Genomic DNA, 25,135 nt, shown 5'->3' with positions numbered 1-25,135 from the left:
CCGGGCCGCCAGTAGCAGAGCGTGCGCACCCAACCGCTAAGCCACAGGGCCGGCCCAAGGTTTATGTTCTTATTGCAGTTTTTTCTACCCCAGTATAATATGCATTCTGAATCAATTAAGTCAATATTTATTGAGCACCTACTATGAGGAGAATCAATAAGGAGTTTATAATCAGGTTGGGGATTTATATGGTTAAGTGTTAAGTGCCATAAGAAAGATATAGCTAAACTTCTGTGAAAGTTCAGATTATTTCTGACTGGAGGTATTTGACATCAACACTGTATTTCTTACATTTATTTTGTGGGCTGTTATGTGTTTTATTTATTTATGTATTTATTTTTTTCCTGAGGAAGATTAGCCCTGAGCTAACATATATTGCCAATCTTCCTTGTTTTTTGCTTGAGGAAGATTGGCCCTGAGCTAACATCTGAGCCAATCTTTCTCTACTTTGTATGTGGGTTGCCGTCACAGTGTGGCTGAGGAGTGCTATAGGTCCGCACCTGGGATCCGAGCCCGTGAACCCAGGCCGCTGAAGCGGAATGCACCAAACTCAACCACTAGGCCACGGGCCTGGCCCCAGCTCTTATGTATTTTAAAATCCATTCTTGGACTTAGGCAGGCTTGTTCCATATTATGCCAATACCACTGATTTTTGTTTGTAAATATACTAACTTGGTGGTTTTCTGTAATTTAGCAACCATTTCTTTTTCTATTGTATTTTTTTTGAGATGACTCCAACTCTCCTTACCTTGGTGTCATTTGCTAATTTAATGGATTTACTTCATTTCCATCTTCTGGTTCATTAGGAAAGATTATTAGGTAAATTCTGATCCAGGATTTATCCTTTTAAGGGACTTCTTAAAATGTCCTTCAAGATTAGCTTTCAAACTTTATGTGTGACTCTCTAGCTGTGTATGCTCATCCAAAATATTTCTAGTTTATTAGTGAGAATTATATGGGTTCAAAATCAGACACCTTCTCTTCTGAAGCACAGACTGCACTTATTGCTTATTCTCATCCTTTAGGCCTGTCGGTCCATTGAAGAAGGAAATCACTTCATAGAACTTCCTTTGAAACTTCATGGGATCAGAAATATCTGACTATGGGATTGGCTTTAGTGCCTTCCTTGCTGGCAGAGTTTATCTGTCTCCAATTATTAGTCATTCTTTCCCTTGTTTTTTTTGAATATTAGACACAAATGTTTACCCTTCCTCCAGGTTTTCAGGAACTTCGTATGGCCTCTGTGTGTTCTTAGCCCGGGTGATCTGGCTAGAGCGGTAAAGTTACTTGCATGTGTATAGATTTATTATGTTATCTTGAAATAGAAATGGAAAACGAAATCTTAACTTCTTCCTCAGCATTCAGTTAAGTATAAAATGGTTGATATTTAGGAGGGGGTCTGCCTTAATCTTAGTTCTATAAATTATTTTTATTTAAACACAATTTTTGACATTCATAGGATAGACAGTGAAACTCCTGCATATGTATCTGCAGAAAAGCATGCAGTTTAGTTGAAGAATATTTGTTAGCACAGTGCCTTACCTAAATAAGGCACTCATCTACTGGTTGAATGAATGCATACACTTTTACCCTGGTGTTAATCTGAAATAAGCTGCTATTCCTCCCTTTTTCTTTGTATCAGGACTAGCGGCTCCTCCTTCAGTGCAAATAATTTATAGAATGTATCATTGTTATTTCATTGCTGTATTTAGTTTATTGGATAACATACACATTTTTCAGAGAGGAAGTATGCATTTGTTTGCTAGATTCTAAGTAGCAGAAATAGATCTTTTTTCATGTGTCTGTCAGTAAGGTAGATAATAGATATAGGAGGAATTTATATAAAACATATTGAGGTCATATTGACATTAGAATTTACCTTTGTTTTGTTTCCCCATTTCTTATTACAATTTGCATAATTTTAACGTAAAAGTACTATCTGATTATTATAAAAACTAGAAAATACTGAAAAACATTAATAAAAAAACTTTACAATTTCCTAGCAATAATCATTATTATCTCTTTTTGTCTCTCTTTCTAAATATACTTGTTTAACTCTGTTAGCCATATTGGTAGTTTTCAGTATTTCACGTCTTAAATACCATTTATTTATTAAAGAACCAAAGTGCCACTGCAATAGAAACAGCCCGCTTTTTATAAGGACATTTATACCTCATATCTCATGCGAATTACTTCTGAGCACTCCTGATGACACTTGACCCACTAGTTGAGAATCGCTGGGTAGAACAGTCAGAATCATGAGCACGTTTGCAAGTCTCCATAAGGGCCTTAGATCCTCTTAAACTAGTTTGGATTGCTTCAGATATGCGCTAGCCTCTGTGCAGATCACTTCTTTTGGTGTTAATAGAGTTCCCAATTGTAATTTTTTGTAATTCATCATCTGACAGAATTAAATCCAGGAATATTTTTCCACTTATGTAATTTTTGTACATATAATACTTCTTAAGGATTGTTTTTTTCCAATTGCCGAACACATGTCAGTTCTTCATGAGTACTTTGTTATCCCTACATTTGGTCAGTTATGGCATCTTGTCAATTCTACCTCCAAAATTACTTTTTACTCTGAGTCTGCCTCTTCAACCCTGAAGCTACTGCCTATTTCAGGTTTTAATTTCTCTTCAGTGTATGGTAGAAGCTGCCTGACTGCCTGTATTCTTTCCCTTTCCTCCTATTATAGTGCTGCAGTATTTTACTCCCATTTGTGAGGCTTCTTACCTCCTTGTCTCCTTTTATTGCAGTTTTCAATAATTTATTTTAGAAAATTTAAAATATATATATACACACACAGAAAATGAATTTTATTATATGGAAATGACCACCGTGATCTTATTATGATGTCTAGACAGACAACACAGTTGTTTGTTTTCTGTGTATGTGTGTGTATATATAATTTTTAAATTGGATCAAACTGGGCATTCTTGAACCTTTTTTTAAAACTTAATATTTTGTGAACATTTTCCCATTAATATTTTGTGAACATTTTCCCATGATTGTCTACATTAGTTTTGCTCTATATCATAGATGTATTATGATTTATGCCTTCTTCCTGGACATGTAGTTCTTTAGGTCCTCCCTCCCATCCAGCCATCCTTTCTGCTATTATAACCAATTTTGCAATATCCTTGTAGCTAAATTGTTTGGACAGATCCATGATTATTTCTTAGGAAAGAAGTGTAATGTTTCTAAAATATAGCTCTGATTTTGTCATCTCTGTTATATATATTTCATCTCTCTGTTGTGACCAGTCTGAACTTTCCATCCTAAAAACTCTTTGTTAGTCTGGCCCCTGCCAACCTTTCTGACTTTTATCTCCTATCCTTTTCTCACACCCTCCAGCTACATCAGACCACATGTGGTTTCTAAGATGTGTCTTACTCATGCATGTCCGTTTGCCCTCTTTTCTTATCAACCCAGTAAATAGTTCTTTGACCTTGTAGCCTAAACGTTCCTATGAAGTTCTTAATCTTCCTAGGCAGAGTTAGGTTGTTCCTCATTTGCATCTTGTGCATTCTACTGTTGGAATGCCAGTAGAGTATTTCCAAAATTTTAGAAATTTAGTCTCCTCTGTTAGGTTGTGAGCTCCTCAATAGCAGGGAGGTTGTTCTAGTCATCTCTCTCTTTTCAGCACTTAAGTCAGCCTGCTTTGGTGATCTAGTGGTTAAGTGGCTCTCAGTGCCGCTGCTCTGGTTTGTTTCTTGATTAGGGAACCACACCACCCGTTTGTCGCTTGTCATACTCTGGCGGCTGCATGTTGTGATGGTGACAGCTATACCACTGGCAGAGTCATCCATGGTGGACAAGTTTCAGTGGCACTTCCAGACTAAGACAGACTAGGAAGAAGGACCTGGCCACTCACTTCCGAAAAAATTGGCCATGAAAACCCTATGAATAGCAGCATGTTCACTGCTTCTTCAGCGAATAGAATTCACTATTCTAGCAGTGTCTTCGCTTGAAGGTGAAGACGAGGCTGGATTCAGCTCTGCTGTACACAGGGTCTCTAGGAGAGTAAGAGTGGGAATTGATGGCATTGACGCATAGTAGGTGCTTAATAAATGTTTGAATAAATCTGAAATCTGGGGAAAAGCAAATCTTTAACAGTCGCATAATGGAATTAAATATACTTTTTAACCTTTATAATTCACTCCAAAATACTATGAGGAAAAAATTACTTGATCGAAAAATATTTATGGAGAGCCTAGGAAGCAGAGTATTTTTTTAAAAATAAATATGTTATAAGTGATTAAGAAAATGTATAACTGAATAATTTATGCTTGCATTTAATGTTGAAACTATAGATTTATTAATCTTTACAGAATTTAAGTGAAATGAAAACTTTTTGTTTGCTAAAGTTTTTATGTAAGCAAGAAATTTAAGTATTATATATCAACAAATATAGGTGTTTAAAATTTGAGTCATATAATAATATCATTGTGGCTTTAGTTCTTATAACTTAACATCTGCATAAATTTAAGAAATGTTGGACTAATTAAAGAATATTAGAACCATAAAAAATAATCATGGGAAAAGTAGGATGTTTGGAGTTTTAAAAGCCTAACACCATATTCCTGTAGAAAATATTCATTGACACCATAATTAAGGAAAGAATCCTGGGTTACAGGATCATTGATCTGTTCTAGTAGTCATCTCTTTATGTCTTTCTGTTGAGATTTTGGCTTAATCATTCAAAATGATGGATATTTTCTTTGGTTGTGAAGTTCTTCAGTCTGAAAGTCTCCAAATTCTTTCTCATTGTCTATTTAAATGTTAGCCAGTTGAAATATTTTGTAATTTCTTTTGCAATGGGCTAACCTAAAGTATGCTACAGTTAATAATTCTTGTTCATATATAGCAGCTCTTTTATGCCATTAGCTTCTTAAGTTCTTGAAGTTTCTTTTGCTCACCCTTGTCTTCTTAGCAATTAGCATAGTGACATAGTGATTGGTACTACATTATGACAGGTTATACTAATTGGTATATTAACTTTATATTTTTCTTCTTCTTTTTTAAAGGCGATGTGGCTTTAGATAATCTACAGATCAAAGAAAATGCTCTGGTAAGTTTTTAAAACTATATTGATCACTCAGTTAATTTGGTAAGCTCTTAGAAACCTTTGGTTACTAGGTATCTGGTACCAGGTACCAGATAAAGTGATTGAGTCACTCAGAGAAGGATTAGTGGTTTAACTGTTTGCTGTAGGAAAATCTGAGATTAAACATTTAGAATTTTTTTCCCCTGGTGATCAAAATAATATCTTTTGGAAAATGGAATGTTTTTCCTTGACGTTATTTGACTGTATAAATTTGTAGCAGACATTTGTCTTACTGAAGTAGTTTTCTTCAGAATTATTTGTATGTATTTTTCAGGTAAATAAGGGCTTGATTTTAACAATTTATCTAATGAATAATTGTATTTTTGGAAATATATTGACAGTCCAGCCTTATAATATTATGGTAATATTAAGAGGTAGAATAGATTTTTTTGGAGTCTAGCCCCAGAAAGTAATTTGTCATTTACTATTGAGCTAAAAACAAACAAGACAATACTCTCCATCCTCCACCCCCCCACCCCACCATCTCCCTTTAGGCTTTAGCCGATTGGACTTAATTTGAGTTTATGAAGGCACTTGAATGAATTTATTCTTTAATTAACAGATCAGATTTCTGATTAACCTACAGTGTGTTTTATAATCCTGGCTTTTACCTCTGGTTGGATTTCTACATGGTGAATTGTGTAATTAGGGAGAACCGTATACACAAAATGCTCCCATGACTGGTCTCCGAGAAGCCAGTTTTGGATATTGAAGATTCTAGGATTAGAACTTTGTCGCAGGAGTAACAATTTACTTTGTTATAGTGAAAACAGCTTGGCGTGGTGGAAAGAACATGGACCTTACAGTCTGGCAGAACTGGTTTGAGTGCTAGCTCTGCCTTTTACCAGATGTGTGACTTCTGGCAAGTTTCTCAATTTCTTTGAGTATCAGTTTAATCATCTTTAAAGTGGAGTTAATAATACAAAACAGTATAGTATCTCTGTGCCTTTGCGGCTTGAATAAGATGACAAGTAGAGCCTGGCAAGTAGTGGACACTCAAATTATTTAAATTTTCTTTCCCTCCTTTTCTATAGAGTGCTACAACTTTTTATTTTATTATTTATTTATTTTTTAATTTTTTTTGTGAGGAAGATCAACCCTGAGCTAACATCCATGCCAATCCTCCTCTTTTTTGCTGAGGAAGACCAGCCCTGAGCTAACATCGATTGCCAATCCTCCTCTTTTTTTTTTCCCTTTTTCTCCCCAAAGCCCCAGTAGATAGTTGTATGTCATAGTTGTACATCCTTCTAGTTGTTGTATGTGGGACACCACCTCAGCATGGCTGGATAAGCGGTGTGTCGGTGTGTGCCCGGGATCCAAACCCGGGCTGCCAGTAGTAAAGCGCGTGCACTTAACCACTAAGCCACGGGGCCGACACCTACAACTTCTTAAATTTTATCTGAAAATTTAGAACTTAAGATTCTATTGGCGGAGATTGGAATAAAGGTTATTTTTCCTCTATATATGAAAATATTTTAGAAGGAAATAAGTATAACTAGAATTGTGGTGACAAGGTATCTATGTAACATACTTAGAAGACAAACTGAACTCTTTGTTAGCCTAATTTGAATTTTGGTTATAATTAAATATAATAAATTATTTTGTAATTTATATTGTCCATTAATTCAAACTAGTCTCCTTTCCCAAATTAAAATGAATTGCTGAGGTTTTACTTTGATGTGGGTTCTTTGTTTTGTGTGAAAAATTATTTAAGGAGGATCAAAATGAGCATGAGACCACACTTTTAAAAGTATATAGTTTACAATTTGTATCCTGTATAATATGAAGACCCTTGAATTTATCTCCATTCTACCTCGCCCCACCCCCTGCCCCAGGAAGGTAGAGCTACTGGCTTATCACCAGAGAGGATTTTTTTTTGGTCTAAAAAAAGACTTTTTATCAAAAGCTATTAGTATTTTGTTCAATTCCTATTCACTTAGAATGCTTGAATAATCAGATGATAGGGTAAATTGATTATTTTAGTTAATTATTACCTAAAGTACTGTATTTCAGTTGCCAGATTTTGATAGTATTAGTATATACTAAGCTACGCCTAATATAAAAACCATTCTGATTGGTTTAATTTTTAATAATTCTAAAGACTCAAGTATCATTGTGAATATCAGTTATTGTTTACTATTTTGTGAATAAAAGAGTTATTTGTACTTTCTAGTGGTTTGGAATCTAGATAAGTGAAAGTTTATTGTTATTGATTGGTACTTGTCAGTAACTTACCTAAAGTAAATGCTAATTTGGTACATAATACCTTGGGAATGTGCCTTTTCTTTTAATTTTTTATTCATTTATTAAATATTTTATTTGAGAGAGAATTGTTCAGTTAATGTTTTCAACATAATTATGTGAAAGAACTCTTCCTTTTCCTACTCTAGTATTTCAGATAAGCAGTGTCCATCTGTTGTTATAAAAGTTCATGGGATTTCCATCTGTCTTAGTTTGGTTTATTGAAACAAATAACTAGTTTACTCAGTTACTTTCTTTAACTGCCAACTCCTTTTCTATTGTTCCTATTTATAATTTTGCATCTCTTGTGAATTCTTTCTTCAAAGTAAAAGTTTAACTTAATAAAAACTTTTCTTCAGCTGTAAAACGTATCCTTTATGAGTTACTCAAAGAAAATTTGTTTCGTGTTTTTCCTTAGCGATGACTGGGTATTTAAGAGATGATACAAAGGTGATTTTTGGGGGCCTTAATAATTTAAGATGTCCTTTAATCTTTTTTTCCTTTTCAAGAGTGAATTGGGTGTTCCTTTTAAAGTCAAGGCTGGCCAAATTGGTAAGTACTTCACTCCTCATTTGAGTTAGTCTTAGTCCTTTTAGTTTTTTATTTTTCCTGTGTTATTTAATCTAAAACATCTTTTTTAGCTTGAACAAAAATGTGAGGTGTTTTGGCTTATGTTGATTAGAGCTTTTGGAGTTCTGAGCTTAATGTATATTATGTAGTACTACATATTTCAAAGTTTTTGACAAAAGTGTAGAAAATCACTCTCTAAAATTGAACAACATTTGAACTGCAATGATAACGTTTCAGGTTTTGGTTCCACCACACAGAATATATCTTAATTTTCAGAATTAGATATTTTGTGTGCTTTTTCTTTATATGTGAAAGTAGTATAATTTGCAAACTCTAGTAAATAAAATTTACGTGTAGCTTATTTCCCTCATGTTTTGTTCAACCATTTCACTTGATATATAATGCAGTGCTGTGGTATGGAGGATATGTTTTGGTAAGTAGAAAGTCTTTCTTGGAGCTAAACTCTTACACTAAGGTCATCCATAACTAAGCATACATCTTTGTTGAAGAAATTTTGCGGTAGCAAGTTTAATCTATGAAGTCCTCTCAACTAATCCATACTACCTGATTTTTACTTTTTTGTTAAAGTATAAATTACAACCCTTGTTGACTTACTCTTAGTTTAGAATTTTCACTTAGGCCACCATCCTTCTTTCCACCTCCATCACCCTGCTACTTCATCACTATTCTGTCATCTCTTACCAATTAATTGAATGTTTCTGCTTGAGTTCACTTTATATTACCTATATATGTTCTTTTAATATAAAGTAACATTTTCATGCTTTTGTCTCTTGAAACAGGAGACAACTCCCTTAGATGAAAGCATCCCTAGGGCACGCATTATCTTTTTTCTTTGTCTTTTATACAGAGGCTTGTACTGTGTGAGGTGGTGATGTTTAGCAGTGTTCTAGAAGTATTGTTGTGGCCCTGCATGCAAAATCCTAGAGTGAAGTTATAGCCACTCATTCATTCCTTTACCTTTGAGATATTTATGTGCACCTGCTACATATGAGACTATGCAAGTAACTGTGGGAGGAAGACTATGATATCTTTGTTCTGAAGGAAGTTATAGAGATCTAAAATTAGGACATAATATTGCAATCGCATTTCCAGGGTGTTGGATTAGTTATATTTGACTACAGAACTTTTACATTATTCATTATGTTATTATAACTAGATTTTCTATTTTGGAAGAGGTTTTCTAATGGTTCAAAATTTGTTCTTTTTGCTTTTAAAGTATTATAAGAATTTAATGGCTTCCTTCAGGGTTACTCATTGAATTATGAGAGACCCTTTACTTATAAGGATGTGAAGCATATTTTCTTTATATTTATCCCTTTTTTTGTTTTGGTTTATGGAGCATTTATATTAGTTACTAAATTTCTGTTAGGTTGAAATATTACACCTAACCTGTAGAATCAGTGTGGCTAAGTAAGCTCGAGACTGTTTTAGTGTTCTAAGAGCTAAACATATTTGTGGGTGCTCCTGGGTTATTCTTTTACTTAAAAAATTTCCTGATCTATAAAAGGGAGGCATACTATAATTAACTGAATTCCAATGGAATTCAGAATAATGAAGGATGGAAGGACAATGAAGGATGGAAGGATAATGGGTTAGGGTAAATGGAGATAAGAAAAGGTTTAGGGAACAGACAGTCCCTTTTTGGTATGCTAGTTAAAGGTGCATTTCTCACTTTTTCAGTCTCATGCTCGCCAAGAAGGCAATCACATCAATTTTTTAGGAGTTTATGAGATAATTACAGATATAACAGTATCTGTTATAAATATAGGTGATACTCACTATAAGATCATCAGACTTAGAAATGACCCAGGAATATACTGGCATTGCCTCTAGACTCGCCTGACATGGGAGCCATTTAAGAAACTCAACAGGGTTACAAGATGAAGAAAAATAAAAATTTAAATAATTTGAGATTTTAATCCTGGAAATAGATTTCCAGGTAAAACTGGCTTGCCTATGTAGCCATCCAGGTGAATCAAAATATCCTTTCTTACATTGCTTATTTTATTTTCTCATCAGCTTGTTATCTTGTTTAACAATTCTTTGAACTTTGACCGTCTTTATTTAAAAGTGCCAGTGATTCTGGTGGTGTAAGTAGCTTAGTCATTCACATACTAGTATGACTTAGTTGAATCTGATTCTTTTCTCTTAACAGTCTTGATCAGCAGCACTGAGAGAAATATAGCTTTTATAGGGTTATTATTTTTAAAATTGTGATGTGAGAAGGTATTTTATTTTGGAACACAGAAAACTTTAGGGATAGAAAAGGTTTGGATTGAATTGCTGTGGTACTGTCGAGGGCAGATTGAGACATTGGTTGCCTTGAGACCTGGAAAGAGGGCCTACTAGAGATTGGGAAAAGAGTAAAGAAATAAATATGGAAAGTTACTAAAGAGATTTTAACCATTTCAAAATTTAGCTGAGAGTATGCCCTTTTTGTTTTCTCTCTCCTGCTCTGTGTATCCTTTTCCCATAAAACTCCAGGCTTGGCTTAGTGACAGGGCCATAATTCATCTACATGATGAGTGAAAAAGTTTCTGCAGTTAGTCTCTGAAAAACCTAACATTAATACCGTTGTTTCTAAGAGAGAAGACGTATTCTGCCTTTCAAGTTACTTATAAGTAGGTATTTGGAATTTAGCTGGTCTGAACTGCCTGTAACTCATAATACTAATCGTGAAGTGCAGTATACCTTGCCTTTAGGACTGTCCTCTTCCAAGTTCTCTTCCTTTGGTACTCTTCTCTGTGTTGCTGCTTCAATTCCTGGGATCTTGTACAGAAATTATTTTGTAATTGTGCTGTAGAGGTCTATTTGTAGGTGTGGATAGAACAGCATGTACATTATTCAGACTGTCAACGGTTAGATGAGGAAGAGCACCAGTTCTGGTTCCAGCATCCTCACTGATGACTTGGGTGGACTTAAGCAATTAATTTAACCTCTCTGGGACTGAGTTTCCTTTTTTTGAAAATTGAAATAATAGCTGCCTCATTCTTCTTACAGTTTGAGAATATTAAATAACAGTTATCCAAAAGTTTGAAAAATATAAAGCGCAATGTGAATAGTCACTTACTGTGGAAAAGATATTTGTAAACTGCAGTGTTGGGGTTTTTTGTTTATTTTGAGTGAGATAGATATTCTATGTGTGCAGGATTTTGTTATACTTCTTTTCTTAATGGAAAGTGAGACGTGTATCTTTTTGAGCAGCCAGATAAGAATTTAAGGTTGAAATTATGTTTCTTCAGATAAATTAACTTTGAAGATTCCTTGGAAGAACCTTTATGGAGAAGCAGTTGTTGCAACCCTAGAGGGATTATACCTGCTTATTGTCCCTGGAGCAAGTATGTTATTTTAGATTATAACCATTCAGTAACATCACAGTGAAATTAAATTGTTACCTGAGTTAAGTATTTTAATATGTTTAGTAAAACAGAAGATAATTCAAACAAACTAATCACATACGTATATGCACTTATATACATACATTTTACCATATACAGACACATATATATTGCCACATTTGAATATAAAATATTTTTATGTTATTGTTGGAAAGAATAATTTCAACCATTTGTTAAATTTATTCTGTTCTCCATGAGTAATTATTTTGCAGCTAAGGCTTCCTATTAAGTTGAGATGCATTAGACAGATTTACTTTCGGGGGATGAAATGAAACAGGTTTTAAAAAATTACTGATGTTTTAACCTACAGATTTCAAGATTGGAAAACGTTTTTTTCCCATTTTGTTGCTTCTGATTTTGAGTGAATGTTCTCTCAAAAATGTGTATAAATAGGTAATTTTTTTCATTATAAATTATAGTATTTTAATTTTTAATTAATGTTTTAAAGCAGTGATGTTTAAGTAGTATCTTTTGTTATTAATGTTCAGTTATAAGAACAATATGTTAAGAAAAGGTTGGATATTTTAGGAAAAATTACTTATATTTTCTCAACCACAAAACAAACATAATTTTTATTTTTATATTTTGCTTTCCAGTGTTTACCATATACATCCTTGATTTGACGTAGTATTTATCATGTTACATACACAACATGGATTTGGCTTTTTCACTTAATATATGTGTTTTTAATATGTTTCACAGTTTTCATGGTGATAGTGACAATTTTGAAAGGCTATACGATATTTCCTTGTGGGTTGCCTACTATTTTTCACTATTACAGTGAACTTTATAAACACCTGCCTCTTATAGATATCTTTTTTATTCTTTTGTGTTATTTCCTTAGGATACATTATCAGAAATGAGATTACTAGATAAAAAGGATATATATATATCTTATGATTGTTGATACATATTCTTGAATTACTTTCTGAAAGTCTTTTTATCAGTCTACATTGATACCATCTGGTAGTGGGTATTACGTTCTTTGTAGTTTCTCGAAATTTTACCACTCAGATATGATAACTGGAAATTTTCTAATGTACTTTCTGCCTTCCCTCTGTTCCTCCCTTTTATGTGTCTGCTCACTCTTTTCTCCTCTTACCCTTTTTCCTATCTTCCTTTCTCCCTTTATTCCTTTCCTCCTCTACTTTTTTTTCTTTTTCTTTTTTTTGCTGAGGAAGATTAGCACTGAGCTAACATCTGTTGCCAATCTTCCTTTTTTTTTTTTGCTTGAGGAAGATTAGCCCTGAGCTAACATCTGTGCCATTCTTCCTCTATTTTGTATGTGGGTCACTGCCACAAGCACGGCTGACGAGTGATGTAGGTCTGTGCCTGGGATCCAAACCTGCGAACATGGGCTGCCGAAGCACAGTGCGCCAAACTTAACCACTACACCACGAGGCTGGCCCCACTTCCCTCCTTTACTTTTTGATATAAGCTTTATAAATAAATAGGAATCATTTATGTTTAAGCTTTTTAAAAAACTCATCTAAAGAATGCGACTCTTTTCTGAGTTCCCAAAAAGAAAATGACAAATTTTCTTTTTAATTAATATGCCAAAAAAATGACATATTACACACACACATACACAATCATAATGAGGCTGAAATTTTCCTATTTGTTTATTTATTAATTGCATTTCTTTATGTGTGAATTCACTGTATGTTTTTAGGTATTAAATATGATGCCGAAAAAGAAGAAAAATCCTTGCAAGATATTAAACAGAAAGAGCTATCCCGAATTGAAGCAGCCCTTCAAAAAGCCGCAGAGAAAGGTATAATAAGCTTATGTTTTAGATAAATTTAGATATACCTGTATTTTAGATATATTTAATACACTGTAAAGAGGATACTTTCATAAGCCGTCATAAACTGTAGTTTCAAAGAAAGAATCTTTTAAAATCATATCTCAAAATATTGATTATAAATATTTTAATGACTAACATTTAGGAATCATTGCCTTTTTCTGTGATTGTTTTATCTCACTGTCAGTTTAATTTTCCCGCTTTTCTTAACCACTCGTATTTACTGTGCTACTTTATGGAGACTTCTGAAATTCTCTGTGTTCTTGCAGACCTCTTTGTTTTTGCCAAAGGTTAACAGTTTCTTTGACCGCATTTTTACGTGTGTTCTTGGAAGATAATGAAGTTCAGTATATTAATATAGTGAAATAATGTTTAGAGGAAATGGTGCTGTAATTCTGTTCCTAGCTATGTCTCTTTGTATTGTATAGGATGTTTTAAAAAACTTAATTCTTCAGATTTCAGCATTTTAACATCCTACCTTAAGTTTTAATTTTTTTGTTTTTATGTAAAAATAAATCTGATGACTATTTTTATTTGGCTTATGGAGCAAGAATAAGGATAAGATGAAAAAGAGTAGTCTATAGAGTGGTGAGCTGAAAGACTTTTCCAAACCTCCAGTTTGTTTTTCAAGTCAAATCACAACCCGATTGCTGATTGGGGCATGAAGGTTACTAGCATTTTACATCATTTTTGTGTCATTTGGTGGCATATTTATATATTTCTGTGATGAAAGAAGATGATACAAGAAGTGCTAAGGCATTTCTCTTTGGTCTATCTTAAAAGATATGGCAAATATTGAGTTAGAAATGATGGAAATTATATTTAGATATAATGAGATTTCTTTTCCTGCCTAAGCTGCTGACATTTAATTGAATCAATAGTAAGTCTCTCTTAAAAATAGCTTGCTCCTTAAAATTCTTTATCAATGATTTTAATTTTTTTTGCCCCGTTTTCTCTTCTACAGAATTATTGATCCTTTTACAAAAAATTACTAAAATACTTAAAATACAGAGACTGTCTCCCCCCCCCACCCAAAGCCCCAGTAGATAGTTGTATGTCATAGCTGCGCATCCTTCTAGTTGCTGTATGTGGGACGCGGCCTCAGCATGGCTGGAGAAGCGGTGCGTTGGTGCGCACCCGGGATCCGAACCTGGGCTGCCAGTAGCGAGTGCGCGCACTTAACCGCTACGCCACGGGGCCGACCCTACAGAGACTGTCTTAATGGAAAAAATTAAAAAAGCCTAACCATTTTTTCCCTCTCTTTATACTTAAGCACATTTTGTCTTTTTGCTGAAGCTTAAGAATCTATATGTTTATGAAAATAGTTTTCTTTATTTCTGTTACTTTTATGTGCCAAATAAAGCAAGGTGAGAATCATTTTGTTTTATGACAATCCAGTGTGATTATTTCTTTTTATTCACTTTTGGTTAATTAGTATATGTGGAAGTGGAACTATAAAAATAAGGAGAAAGACTTGTAGAGCGCTAGAATTTCATTTCTTTCTTGAAACAGTTCAGATTAAATATATTTTCTTAACACACATGTGTATAATTATATATATTCATCAATAAGTTTATTGACATATACTTAGATATATTGATATAATGTGTAATTATACACTTATAATTTATAATATATAATTAAGTTATATTTTCCCTTTTGAGAAACAAACCCCAAACTCCTCTTTTTTTTTTGGATGGAAAAAACTGGGATTGCTTAAAAAATATTTTAGTGTTTCTAGTGAACTATAAGAAAAAGCCTCTCCTGTTTTAGTAGTTGACAGCTTGATTGGCAAAATGATAACTTGCTATACATTTTGTATTGAGTGCCTATGAAATTTTGTCTCCTGGGTTTTCAGTGCTTTAGAAAGTTATATGTTTGGTTCTGGCAGAGAGGCTATTAAGGATGATTTGATATATCTATAGAGGATGAACATGTGTAGTATTAAGTTTGTGTAAATAGGACTTTTAGGTTTATATAATATGTAATAATTACATTGTGCTTTCTTGGATGATAAAATTTAGGTTTTCTTGGGATAGAACTAAAATTCAGAAAGTGAAACTTACTTTTAACATTATGTTAGATTTGTCAGAAAAATGTTTTGAGTATAAAAGAGATGAGTTCTGGAATTGGGAAACATGTTGATAGAGATTGTTTTTCCTCAATTGTCAAGAAATGCATTTAATTATTTTAACTGCATATAAACTTTTTTTCTAGTTTCTATGAATATGGATCACCTCTTCATATAATATTATTTATGTGAATGATAAAGACAATCCAGACCTTTAGATACTTTGCATTTCACAGTATTAATTAATAGTTATTACTAATTACCGTACTCTGTTTTTCAGACTTACTATTTTTCCACTTATTTCTTGATTTTATTTATTTTTTTTTTTATTTATTTTTTTTTTTTTTATTTTTTTTTTTTTAAAGATTTTATTTATTTATTTTTCCCCCAAAGCCCCAGTACATAGTTGTCTGTCATAGCTGCACAACCTTCTAGTTGCTGTATGTGGGACGCGGCCTCAGCATGGCTGGAGGAGCGGTGCCTCGGTGCGCACCCGGGATCCGAACCCGGGCCGCCGGCAGCGGAGCGCACGCACTCAACCGCTAAGCCACGGGGCCGGCCCTATTTCTTGATTTTAAAAGCACAAAAGCACCATCACGCGTGCATAGAGACTCAGAGAGATAAGATGAGAAAGTGATTCAACTCTAAGCAGCAGATGATAAAAATGAAAACAAAGTCTTTATGCTGATCTACTTTAAAAAAGTATTTTTGCTTATAGATACTTTTATTTATTTGTAAGTTTTATTTGATAAAATAGAGTGCTGTCCACTATCATGTGGGGAAAAAAGAAAATTAAAATATGAGTTTATTTCTAGAGAGTTTGTTTTACTGTAAAAATATACTTGATATTTTTCTCCTTTCATTTTATTATAGTGAGTTTATTTTCTTGGAAAGGCTGTTATAAAGTAAAGGGAAAGATTAAATTCCTAGTGAGGCCAAAAGATTCCCAAATGTTATAGATTCTGTATTTAAAGTGTTAATTTTATCAAAGTAATATATACACACACTTTAAAATCAAATAGTTTTGCCAAAAAGAGTTACTTTGAAAAATGTCAGTCCCCTTTTCCACCCTTCTCTACCCTTTAGACCCACTGCTTAGAGAGACCCATCCTTTTAGACATACTAACATTCTGTCATTATCTAAGTTATTAATGTAAGGCATTATCTAGGATTTACTCTTAAGCTAGTCAAGGAGTTTACCTCTCTTACCATCTCTTTTCCCTCTAAATTCCCCTCCCTATCTTATCATAATATGGTTGTATTATAATTTTTGGCCAATTAATAGTCAAAATTTGCATTTCTATGACAATATAATTATTATTCACTGCATAGGTCAAATGATGTATTATGATTATATTTCATTTCTTATCTAATCTTTTGTTTTTCTTGAATTTGTAAGTGCTTCTTTTTTTATTTGCTTAGTCTTTTATGTAAACTTAGCTTTAATTCTTTTCATGTGCTATATGAAATCTGTTATATGACTGTCAAAGTTATTTTTCAGTGCCCAAACCCATCAATTGATCCCCTCACCATCCCCCCTTTTCTCGTGGGATCTCACTGTGAACTGGTTGTGTTTTCAGTCTTGCTACACAATTGTCACCCTGGGACTGGTCTTCAGTGCTCTTCTGTGTTTAATTCACTGTTTCCTGGGCCCCTTGCCTTTTGTTCTTTGTTAGTTTGTTCCTTTGTTTTGCTGGAGCATATCGAATAGCTTTTAAGAAAGGGTGCACTGGTTATAATTTTTAAAATCCTTTCAAGTCTGAAAGTCTTTGTTTTTTACTTCCACACATGTTTGAGTTGGCTGAGGATAGAATGCTAGGTTAAAATTTGCATTTTGAAGGCAATATCTTCTAGCTTCCAGGTGTTTTGAGAAGTCTGTTGCCAATATGCTCAACACATCGTAAACACAAAAATTAGAAAATACCTAGATCCTACTATCAAAGACCTTACATTTTAGTTGGGAAAATAAGACATGTGCATAACAGGAGAAAGTGTTGAGTCGCATCAAAGAGGTATAGATAAAGTGTTTAGGGAGTTCAGAATGGACATATGTTCAGCCAAAGAGATTAGGGAAGACACTGTGAAAATATATATATTTCAATTGGGTCTAAAGGATGAGTATGCAGAAAGGAGAGAGGGCATTCTAGGTAGAGGGGACAGAGAAGTTGGGAAAGTATAGAACATGTATGGGGAACAGCTAAGAATTTGGGAGTTTGATAGAGTGTAGTTAGATGTAAGTTGGAAAGCTAAGTTGAGGTCAATTTTAAGAGATTTGAGTGCCATGATGATGATAATGATAATGATAGCAGCTAGCATTTATTAAGCATTTACTATTTGCCAGTCACTCTTCAAAATGCTTTATATGAATTGACTCCTTTAATAGTCATTAACTATTGACATAAGAGCTGATATAACTATATGATATAAGGGCTGTTATTGTTCCCATTTTACAGTTGAGAAAGCTGAAAGTTAAATAACCTGTCCTAGATCATGCAGCTAGAAAATGATAGAGCTAGAATTTGAACCTAGTTTAACTCTAGATCCTGTATTTTTAACTCTGTGTTATAATGAACTTTAATCTGTAGCTAGTGGGAAAGTAAGTTTTCCTTTTTCTTTCTTTAAAATCCAGGGAGTAACATGATCACAGCTATTTAGGGAAGGTTAAACTTGCTATGGTGTCTATGCTGATTTGGGGAGGGAAATGGAAGATGGTGCTATCTAGCCATCGTTAACAAGAATGGATAGAAAGGATTCAGGCAGGATATCTAAAGAGAACAGATCAGATTAAAGATGAGTTCATTTCAGCTGACTTTAAAATTAATATAAATATCGTAGCAATATTTTATTCTGAAAATGGGCAAAATGGTGGGCAAAAAGGGAGCCAAAATAGCAGACTTTTGCTCTGTTTGAAAATATGTCAAGTAATTCAGTGAGACATTAGCCATAATTGATATTTGTCTGCTTTGCTTAATTTGAAATTATTAATAGCTATAATTTTAATTAAGAATTTTCATTTTAATATTATGAAAATAAAGCTTGTATGGAAATAATGAAAATGATGTCACTGAGTATTTCCTTAGAAATAAATCATTTTGGTGTCACTGAATTTTAGTTGTTCTGTTACATGATTTCTAATTCTTTGAATTAAGTTTAGACATATTTTACATGTGAAATTAAAGGTGTCTTTTAAATGCTTTGCATTTTGGTTATTGCTGCCATGCGGATGCAGGCGCACATTCAGGGGAATTCATATATGGCTTGGAAAGCTTTGTTTACAAGGACGTCAAGCCTGGTGGGTATGCATGGTAAATTATATTCAGCTATATAAAAAATTATATTCTTACCCATGCTTGTGCTTTTAATGGAGTCCATTTGGTGACATGGCATCCTTTTAGAAAATATGGAAATGTAATTCATGTTTTCCCTCTTTACCATCATTTCCTTTTCCCTACCTTCTGTAGCCATTTATTCATTCATTAAATATTTAGTGTCTTCCTGTGGCAAGTGCTATGCTGTATGGTGAATGTTCGTGGGGTAAAATAGTCACGATCCACTGCCCTTGTGAAGCTGACAATTTGATCTGTAGATAACTTTCAAATCCAGACTATCTTCTTGACTTGAGTTCTGTAGTATACGTAGTATTTTCTCAATTAGGCAGCTCTTCTCCTATCGGAGTGTTTTTCAAACTTGTAAAAGGCAATAAAATGGAACCTTTTTTTTGGGTGAGACTTTATTTAGAACCTTGGTAAGAGGTGCTGCTCTGACTTTCTTCTCATATCCTCCCTGGTTTGCTGCACCTCTGTAGTAACTCCAGAGACACCTCTAGACAGCTATCTTGTACAGTTGAAATTTGAAGCTTCACAAAAGGTAAATTTGAAGGCTGACTGCTTTAGGATTTATAATAGGATTCTTTTATAGCCTAGGAAATTTACCAAATGCATTAAAATAATAACTTATAATATTGTAAATAATAATTTGATTTATTTAACTGTATTTTCTGTAACTTTTAGGAGCTTGTTATATTAACTTACACTTAAAATTTGTTTTGATTAAATGGCAAGCGAGGTCTGTATCTCGAAATGTAAACAACAAGCATTATGATAGAATTACTTCTGCAGCTAGAAACTTCTTTAATATTTAGGTTCATTATGACAAATGTAAGAATTTGCATGGCAAATTTCACAGCATTTAAAGAAATTACCTTGAAAAGAGTTTCTATTTTTAACAAATCTGCCCCTTTAGTAAGTGTGGCTATGTTAATTTTTCTTAAAGTTACTTTGTTTAATATAAAAGATAGTGCGGAGATACTCATGGCTCACTGTCTAGTTTTGTAGGTTATAATTGAACCAGCTTGCTGTGTCTGCCAGGGGCAGTGTTTTCTGATCCTACTAGGAGTAACCTGCGTCTAAGATACAAATGAATTTCACTGTCCCATTCAAATATATAACAAAATCATTGGGCAGCATTGTTAAAAAAAAAAACAGACAGAGGTCACTATAAAGGAAGGCCTAATTGATTCAGGGTTTCCTTTTTTTCAAAAAACGTACATTAACCTGGATAAAAAACTAGGCCTAGAGTATTGCTGATTCTGAAATGAGAATAGTTAATTTTGTTGGTGATATCTTCATTCACTTGGCTAGGACTTTATGTGTACTTTTAGGATCCTTTCGTCTTCAGTTTCTGAGTGTATATTCCTTCCTCATGATGTCATTTTTTTTTTTTTTTTTTTTATTCTAGAGCAACGGTTCTCAGAAAGTCAAAACTATTTTCATAATAATACTAAGCTATTGTTTGATTTGTCACTGTGTTGACACTGGTGCTGATGGTGCAAAAGCAATGTTATATAAAATTGCTGGCCACCTTAGCATGAATCAAGGCAGTGGCACCAAACTGTACTAATAGTGATTGTGTGGTTCACTACCATGCACTCACAGTAAAAAACAAAATAAAACAAAGCACAAAGCACCAGTTTTACTTAAGAATGTCCTTGATGAAGTAGGAAGTTTTTAATTTTAATAAACTTTAGCTCCTGAGTACATGTCTTTAATATTTCGTGTGACAAAAGAGGAAGTATGCGTTAAGCACTTATGCAGACTGAAGTAGGATAATTGTCTCAAGGAAAAGTACTTGTGCAGTTGTTGGAGTTGTCAGCTGAACTAGTTGCTTTTTCGATGGAAAATGATTTTATTTGGAAGAATGACTGACAGACTATTATTATTCAGATTTGAGTGTTTAGTAGACACTTCAACAAAACAACTTGAGGAATAAACAACTGACAGTGTTGCTAATGATAAGATTTGAGCTTTTGAGCAGAAAATAGAATTTTGGAAAACTTGTATTTACCACTTTGATCTTGACAACTTCCCAATACTTAAAGACTTTTCTCATGAGATTGGTGGTGATATTAACAAATGTGATTTTTGATACTGATTAATGAAATAACTCAGTATTTGGAACATCTGCATAATTCACTGAAGCACTGTTTCCATATTACCAACGCATGATAAAAAATCAGACATGTGTAAAAGGTCCATTTAAAGTAGGAAGTAGACCAATTGATTTTAATTTGGATGAAAAATTCGTTGATAGAGTTTCAGATTCCAAGATACAGCTAACCTTTAAGAAACTACCACTCGTATGAGTTTGGGTATAGTATCCATAATTACATGAAAAGGCCATGAAGGTGTTCCTCCCTTTTCCTATTACATATTTCCTATTACATATCTGTAATTAGATCAGATTTTCTTCCTATGCGTCCATCTAAACCACATATCTCAACAGATCAAAGGTAGAAGCAGTTATGCCAATCTAGCTGTCTTCTGCTAAGCTAGACATTAAACAGATTTGTGGGAATGTAAAAACATTCCATTCTTCTCACCACCACTTTTTGTTTGGAAGATATAGTTATTTTTCATAAATATATGTTATCTATGCTATAACATAATGGTTTTTTTAAATGAGTTAAATAAATAAATATTGACAAAAGTTCTCAGTTTTTATTTCCAATATGGTAAATATCAATAATTGTAACTCGCACTAATAAAAAGCACTTTAAGGATCTCAAATTTTAAATGTGTTAGAGACCCGAGGGTTTAAGTGTTTGTGTTTGGCCCCGAGACCAAAATATTTGAGAACTCCTTTATTTTTTTATTTATTTATTTTTTTTGTGAGGGGGATCAGCGCTGAGCTAATATCTGATGCTAATCCTCCTCTCTTTTGCTGAGGAAGATTGGCCCTGGGCTAACATCCGTGCCCATCTTCCTCTAGTTTATATGGGATCCCACCACAGCATGGCATGACAAGCGGTGCGTCGGTGGACGCCCAGGATCCGAACCTGCAAACCCTGGGCCACCGCTGAGGAGCATGCGTACTTAACCTCTTGCACCACCGGGCCGGCCCCTGAGAACTCCTTTAGAGATGATTGAGAATGATAAATTTATTATTCATCAGATTAAATAGAAACTTTCTCTAAAGAACTATGTAACACTCAGATTCGATTTTGAAACTATTTGGAGAGGTTTAAACATGGTGCATCTAAAATTGAGATCAAAGACAGAACAAGGTGCTAGAACGAATGTGAAAGTAGAAAGATAATAGGAGGTCAGGTAAGAAGAACGAGTTATGGTAGATTCTAAACCCAAGCAGCTGACCCTCTGTCTCTGAAAGCTGTTCTAGCCAAGTGGGACAGTTTTCAGGGCTACTCTGGCTTTCTTACTTGTTTCTTTTCAAATGGTATTTCTTTGAGAACTCAGTCTTTTTCTAAATGTTCAATTTATGAATGAAAAAGATTCAGGGACCATCACTATGGCAAGAAATGTTGGCAATAGCAAAGTCTAGATTCTGTTATATATTTAGTAAATATTTTCTTCTTGAAACTCAAGATTTATAATCTTGTAATCCAGGATTTGGTTCTTAGTTTTTGTAGTGGCAGAACAATTTGCTTTAAAGTATCAAGGAAGAACAAATTTAAAATTTCAAGCTAAATTTCATATATATATTCTCAAATATATATAACGTTAACTGAGATTATATATTTTATTATAATGTTCAGATGTGGATTTTTTGATTCATTTGAACAGATATGTTTCATGCGCTTTGTGCCCAGATAATAGGATAATTCCTATCCTAATAAAGACTCCTGCCTGGTGGCAAGTTGTGCAGACACTTCCAATACAGTGTAATCTCTGCTTAATGGAAGTTTATATAAGGTGCAGGGGTAGGTGGCCCTGGAGCTGCTTAGAGTAGTTGAAGAATGCTTCACACGGGTAGTAGTGCTGGACCTGAGCTTTGTAGGCCTAGGAGTTTGCCTGGTGAAGAACTTCAGGGAGGGCAACTCAAGTTCAGGGAATGACCCCTGTAGAGGATTTGGCATTAGAAAGTATGGCTTGTTTTGGAAAGTATAAATAGTATTTCTTAAGTATCTAGTGCAAGGATGACTGGCAAGAGATAGAGCAGGACAAGGAGATAGGGGTTAGTTCTTGAAAGGACCTTTGTGTCCTGCAAACGCTTTTTCATTTTATTTGGCAGGCTGCAGAGAGCCTTTAAAAGAATTTTGAGTAGGGGATTAATGAGCTGTGAATAGTATTTTAGAAGATATCAGTCTGGTAGCGGTATAGAAGGACGTTTAGTAGGAGGTAGAGTGGAGACTAGCAGGAGGGGAGACCGTACAGAGACTGCCTCAAGAGTGTAGACTAGAGTTGATGTCTAGTAGGCAGTTGAATGTAAAGATTTATGACTTGTATAAGATAGGTGTTGGTTAATGCCGTGAAGTGAGGCAGTGCCAGATAAAAGAGAATGAGATTTTTAAAGGAATTATTAAGCCAATTTCAATGTACAGTTCAATGTACATTTTATGCCCTTTTTGTATTTTTTCTATCCTAAAGTCATTCAAGATTTTCGCTTGTGAGGTTTATCATCCAGAGGAAGTCATCTGTTGGCAACCTACCCATTCATTTCATTTGTGTTCCTATGTCCCTACCACACATTTATCAAAACCTTTCTCTGAAAGTTTTATATTCTGTCATTATTACATTTCCAATATTTTGGTAACATTGAAATTAAAATTTGTATTGTGAAAAGTCATAAGTATTATAAAGGGCATTGTGTATGGCCCAATTTTTGTATAATTGTACCTGCCAAGTTATTTTTTAGATTAAAGAATGGTATTCTGTACTAAAGTAAGTTTGTGAATTTCTGTTTGTAATGAAATAGGTCAGTTTAGAATAAAGTAAGGTGTACTGTACCAAAATTTGCTGTCAGGAAGAATTCTCTTGTTTTCTTTTCTGTCCTCTAGTCTGCTAACTTGAATTTTATCCTTTTCTCACTAAAATGCTTCCACTGAGAAGGACGTAAACGTAAAAAGCACAAAAAACATTTTAAGAAACCTTTTAAAGGTCTTGATCGCTCAAAAGGTAGGTAAAAGTAGTTTTTATGCTGTGTGTTATTTATACACATTGCCACTTGATTTCTATCTTTGAAGGTAAAATGAGGGTTATTCAAAAGTAAGTTTTAAGTTGAAAATGTATATTAAAATTTAAAATAAATCTAAAATAAAAGAAGGACACTAGAGTATGCTATAATTTCTGTTGAGTAGTGCTTTAGCTATCCTTTGGTCATTGGTTATGAGATATCTGAGAATTTCAACTCTTGAGCTTGTATTTTCTATTTTTTATAGATAAACCAAAAGAAGCCAAAAAGGATACATTTTTGGAAAAATTGGCAACTCAAGTAATTAAAAATATACAAGTAAAAATCACTGACATTCACATTAAATATGAAGATGATGTAAGTAATTTCAGTTTACTCAGTTTGTTAGTAATTAAATGTGTATTTTATGATACTAATCCTTGATTTGTCTGTATATGGATTATCTGTACCCAATTTTAAATCCAAGATTGATTTTTTTTTTTCTGATAAGTACACTACCATATCTCCTTTCCTGTGTTAGGCTTTTTTCATTAGGTGTGTAAATATATCATAAAACCACCATATGCTTCTTTCTAAAGCTAATATAAGAGATTTTCAGATTGTCTTATATTATTTATTTTGAATTTTGCTTAGTGCCTTAACGCTTATACTATTATAACTTTAAGGGACTGGTTTGTTTTATACTGACAAAAAAATTAGTTCTAAGAGGGGAAGAAATAATCAATTTACTGCTGGTTGGTAGAGTGGGGACTAAAACCCAGGTCACTTGACTGCTAGTCCCATTCTCTTTACGTTCCATGAGGTTGGACTGAACACCCACAACTATTCGCATACGTGTGCAACAATATATTTAGAAACCAGACGTCACTTATAACCAGAAGTTTAACATTACTTGATTAAGAACTGTTTTACTGATTAATTTTAGTTAAAATATAACAAATATTTTGAACTTAATATGCATTGCTTTGTTTTAAAGTTTGAAACATATATAAGAAACCTTGAATTTTTTCATTTAGCTAAGAAATTGGAAATGATATTCCATCTCTTCCAAAAATGAGTTACCTTTTTTTGTGTTTGATATGCTTTAATTTTGGATTGAATTAAAGCAATACAGACATATTTAGAATTTATTTTCCTTTCCTCATATGTTTCTTATGTAACTTAATATTCAGTAAGACATAGTTGTAGTTTTTCAAGATATACCATCTCTATCTTGTTATGGTTTTATATTGTCATTAAACTGAATTTTTTAAACAAATAAATGTCTAAAAAACCTAATTCATCAATTCCCTTGTTTAAAACAAACTTAGGAAAATAAAATCTATTCAACACATCAAGTGAATTATTCTTAAAACTAATGGCATATTGATGAATGAGAACCTCATTTGGAACTTAAACTAAGCTTTTGTGCTGGGCAAGTACAATTAGAAAGGTACATTGTTTCTCTCTAATAAAAAAAATACAGATACACAGGAGTGGGATAAGTAACATCA

General features: G+C 33.5%; 1 protein-coding gene across 1 annotated transcript in view; it reads left to right on the top strand.

The window, feature by feature from the left end:
- Window positions 1-25,135, top strand: part of VPS13C (vacuolar protein sorting 13 homolog C) — a 176,509-nt gene that overhangs the window by 10,076 nt on the left and 141,298 nt on the right. The window contains exons 2-6 of the mRNA XM_014780787.2: window positions 5,031-5,074; window positions 7,861-7,903; window positions 11,185-11,280; window positions 13,013-13,114; window positions 23,890-23,999. Coding sequence (XP_014636273.2) covers window positions 5,031-5,074; window positions 7,861-7,903; window positions 11,185-11,280; window positions 13,013-13,114; window positions 23,890-23,999 — 395 coding nt within the window. The remainder of the gene's footprint in view (window positions 1-5,030; window positions 5,075-7,860; window positions 7,904-11,184; window positions 11,281-13,012; window positions 13,115-23,889; window positions 24,000-25,135) is intronic.

This window comes from Ceratotherium simum, chromosome 3 (genome assembly GCF_057802395.1).
Source record: "Ceratotherium simum simum isolate JZ-2026a chromosome 3, ASM5780239v1, whole genome shotgun sequence".
Classification (NCBI taxonomy): domain Eukaryota; kingdom Metazoa; phylum Chordata; class Mammalia; order Perissodactyla; family Rhinocerotidae; genus Ceratotherium; species Ceratotherium simum.
The sequence above is the reverse complement of the archived record's forward strand: the minus strand, read 5'-3'. Positions and strand labels throughout refer to the sequence as shown.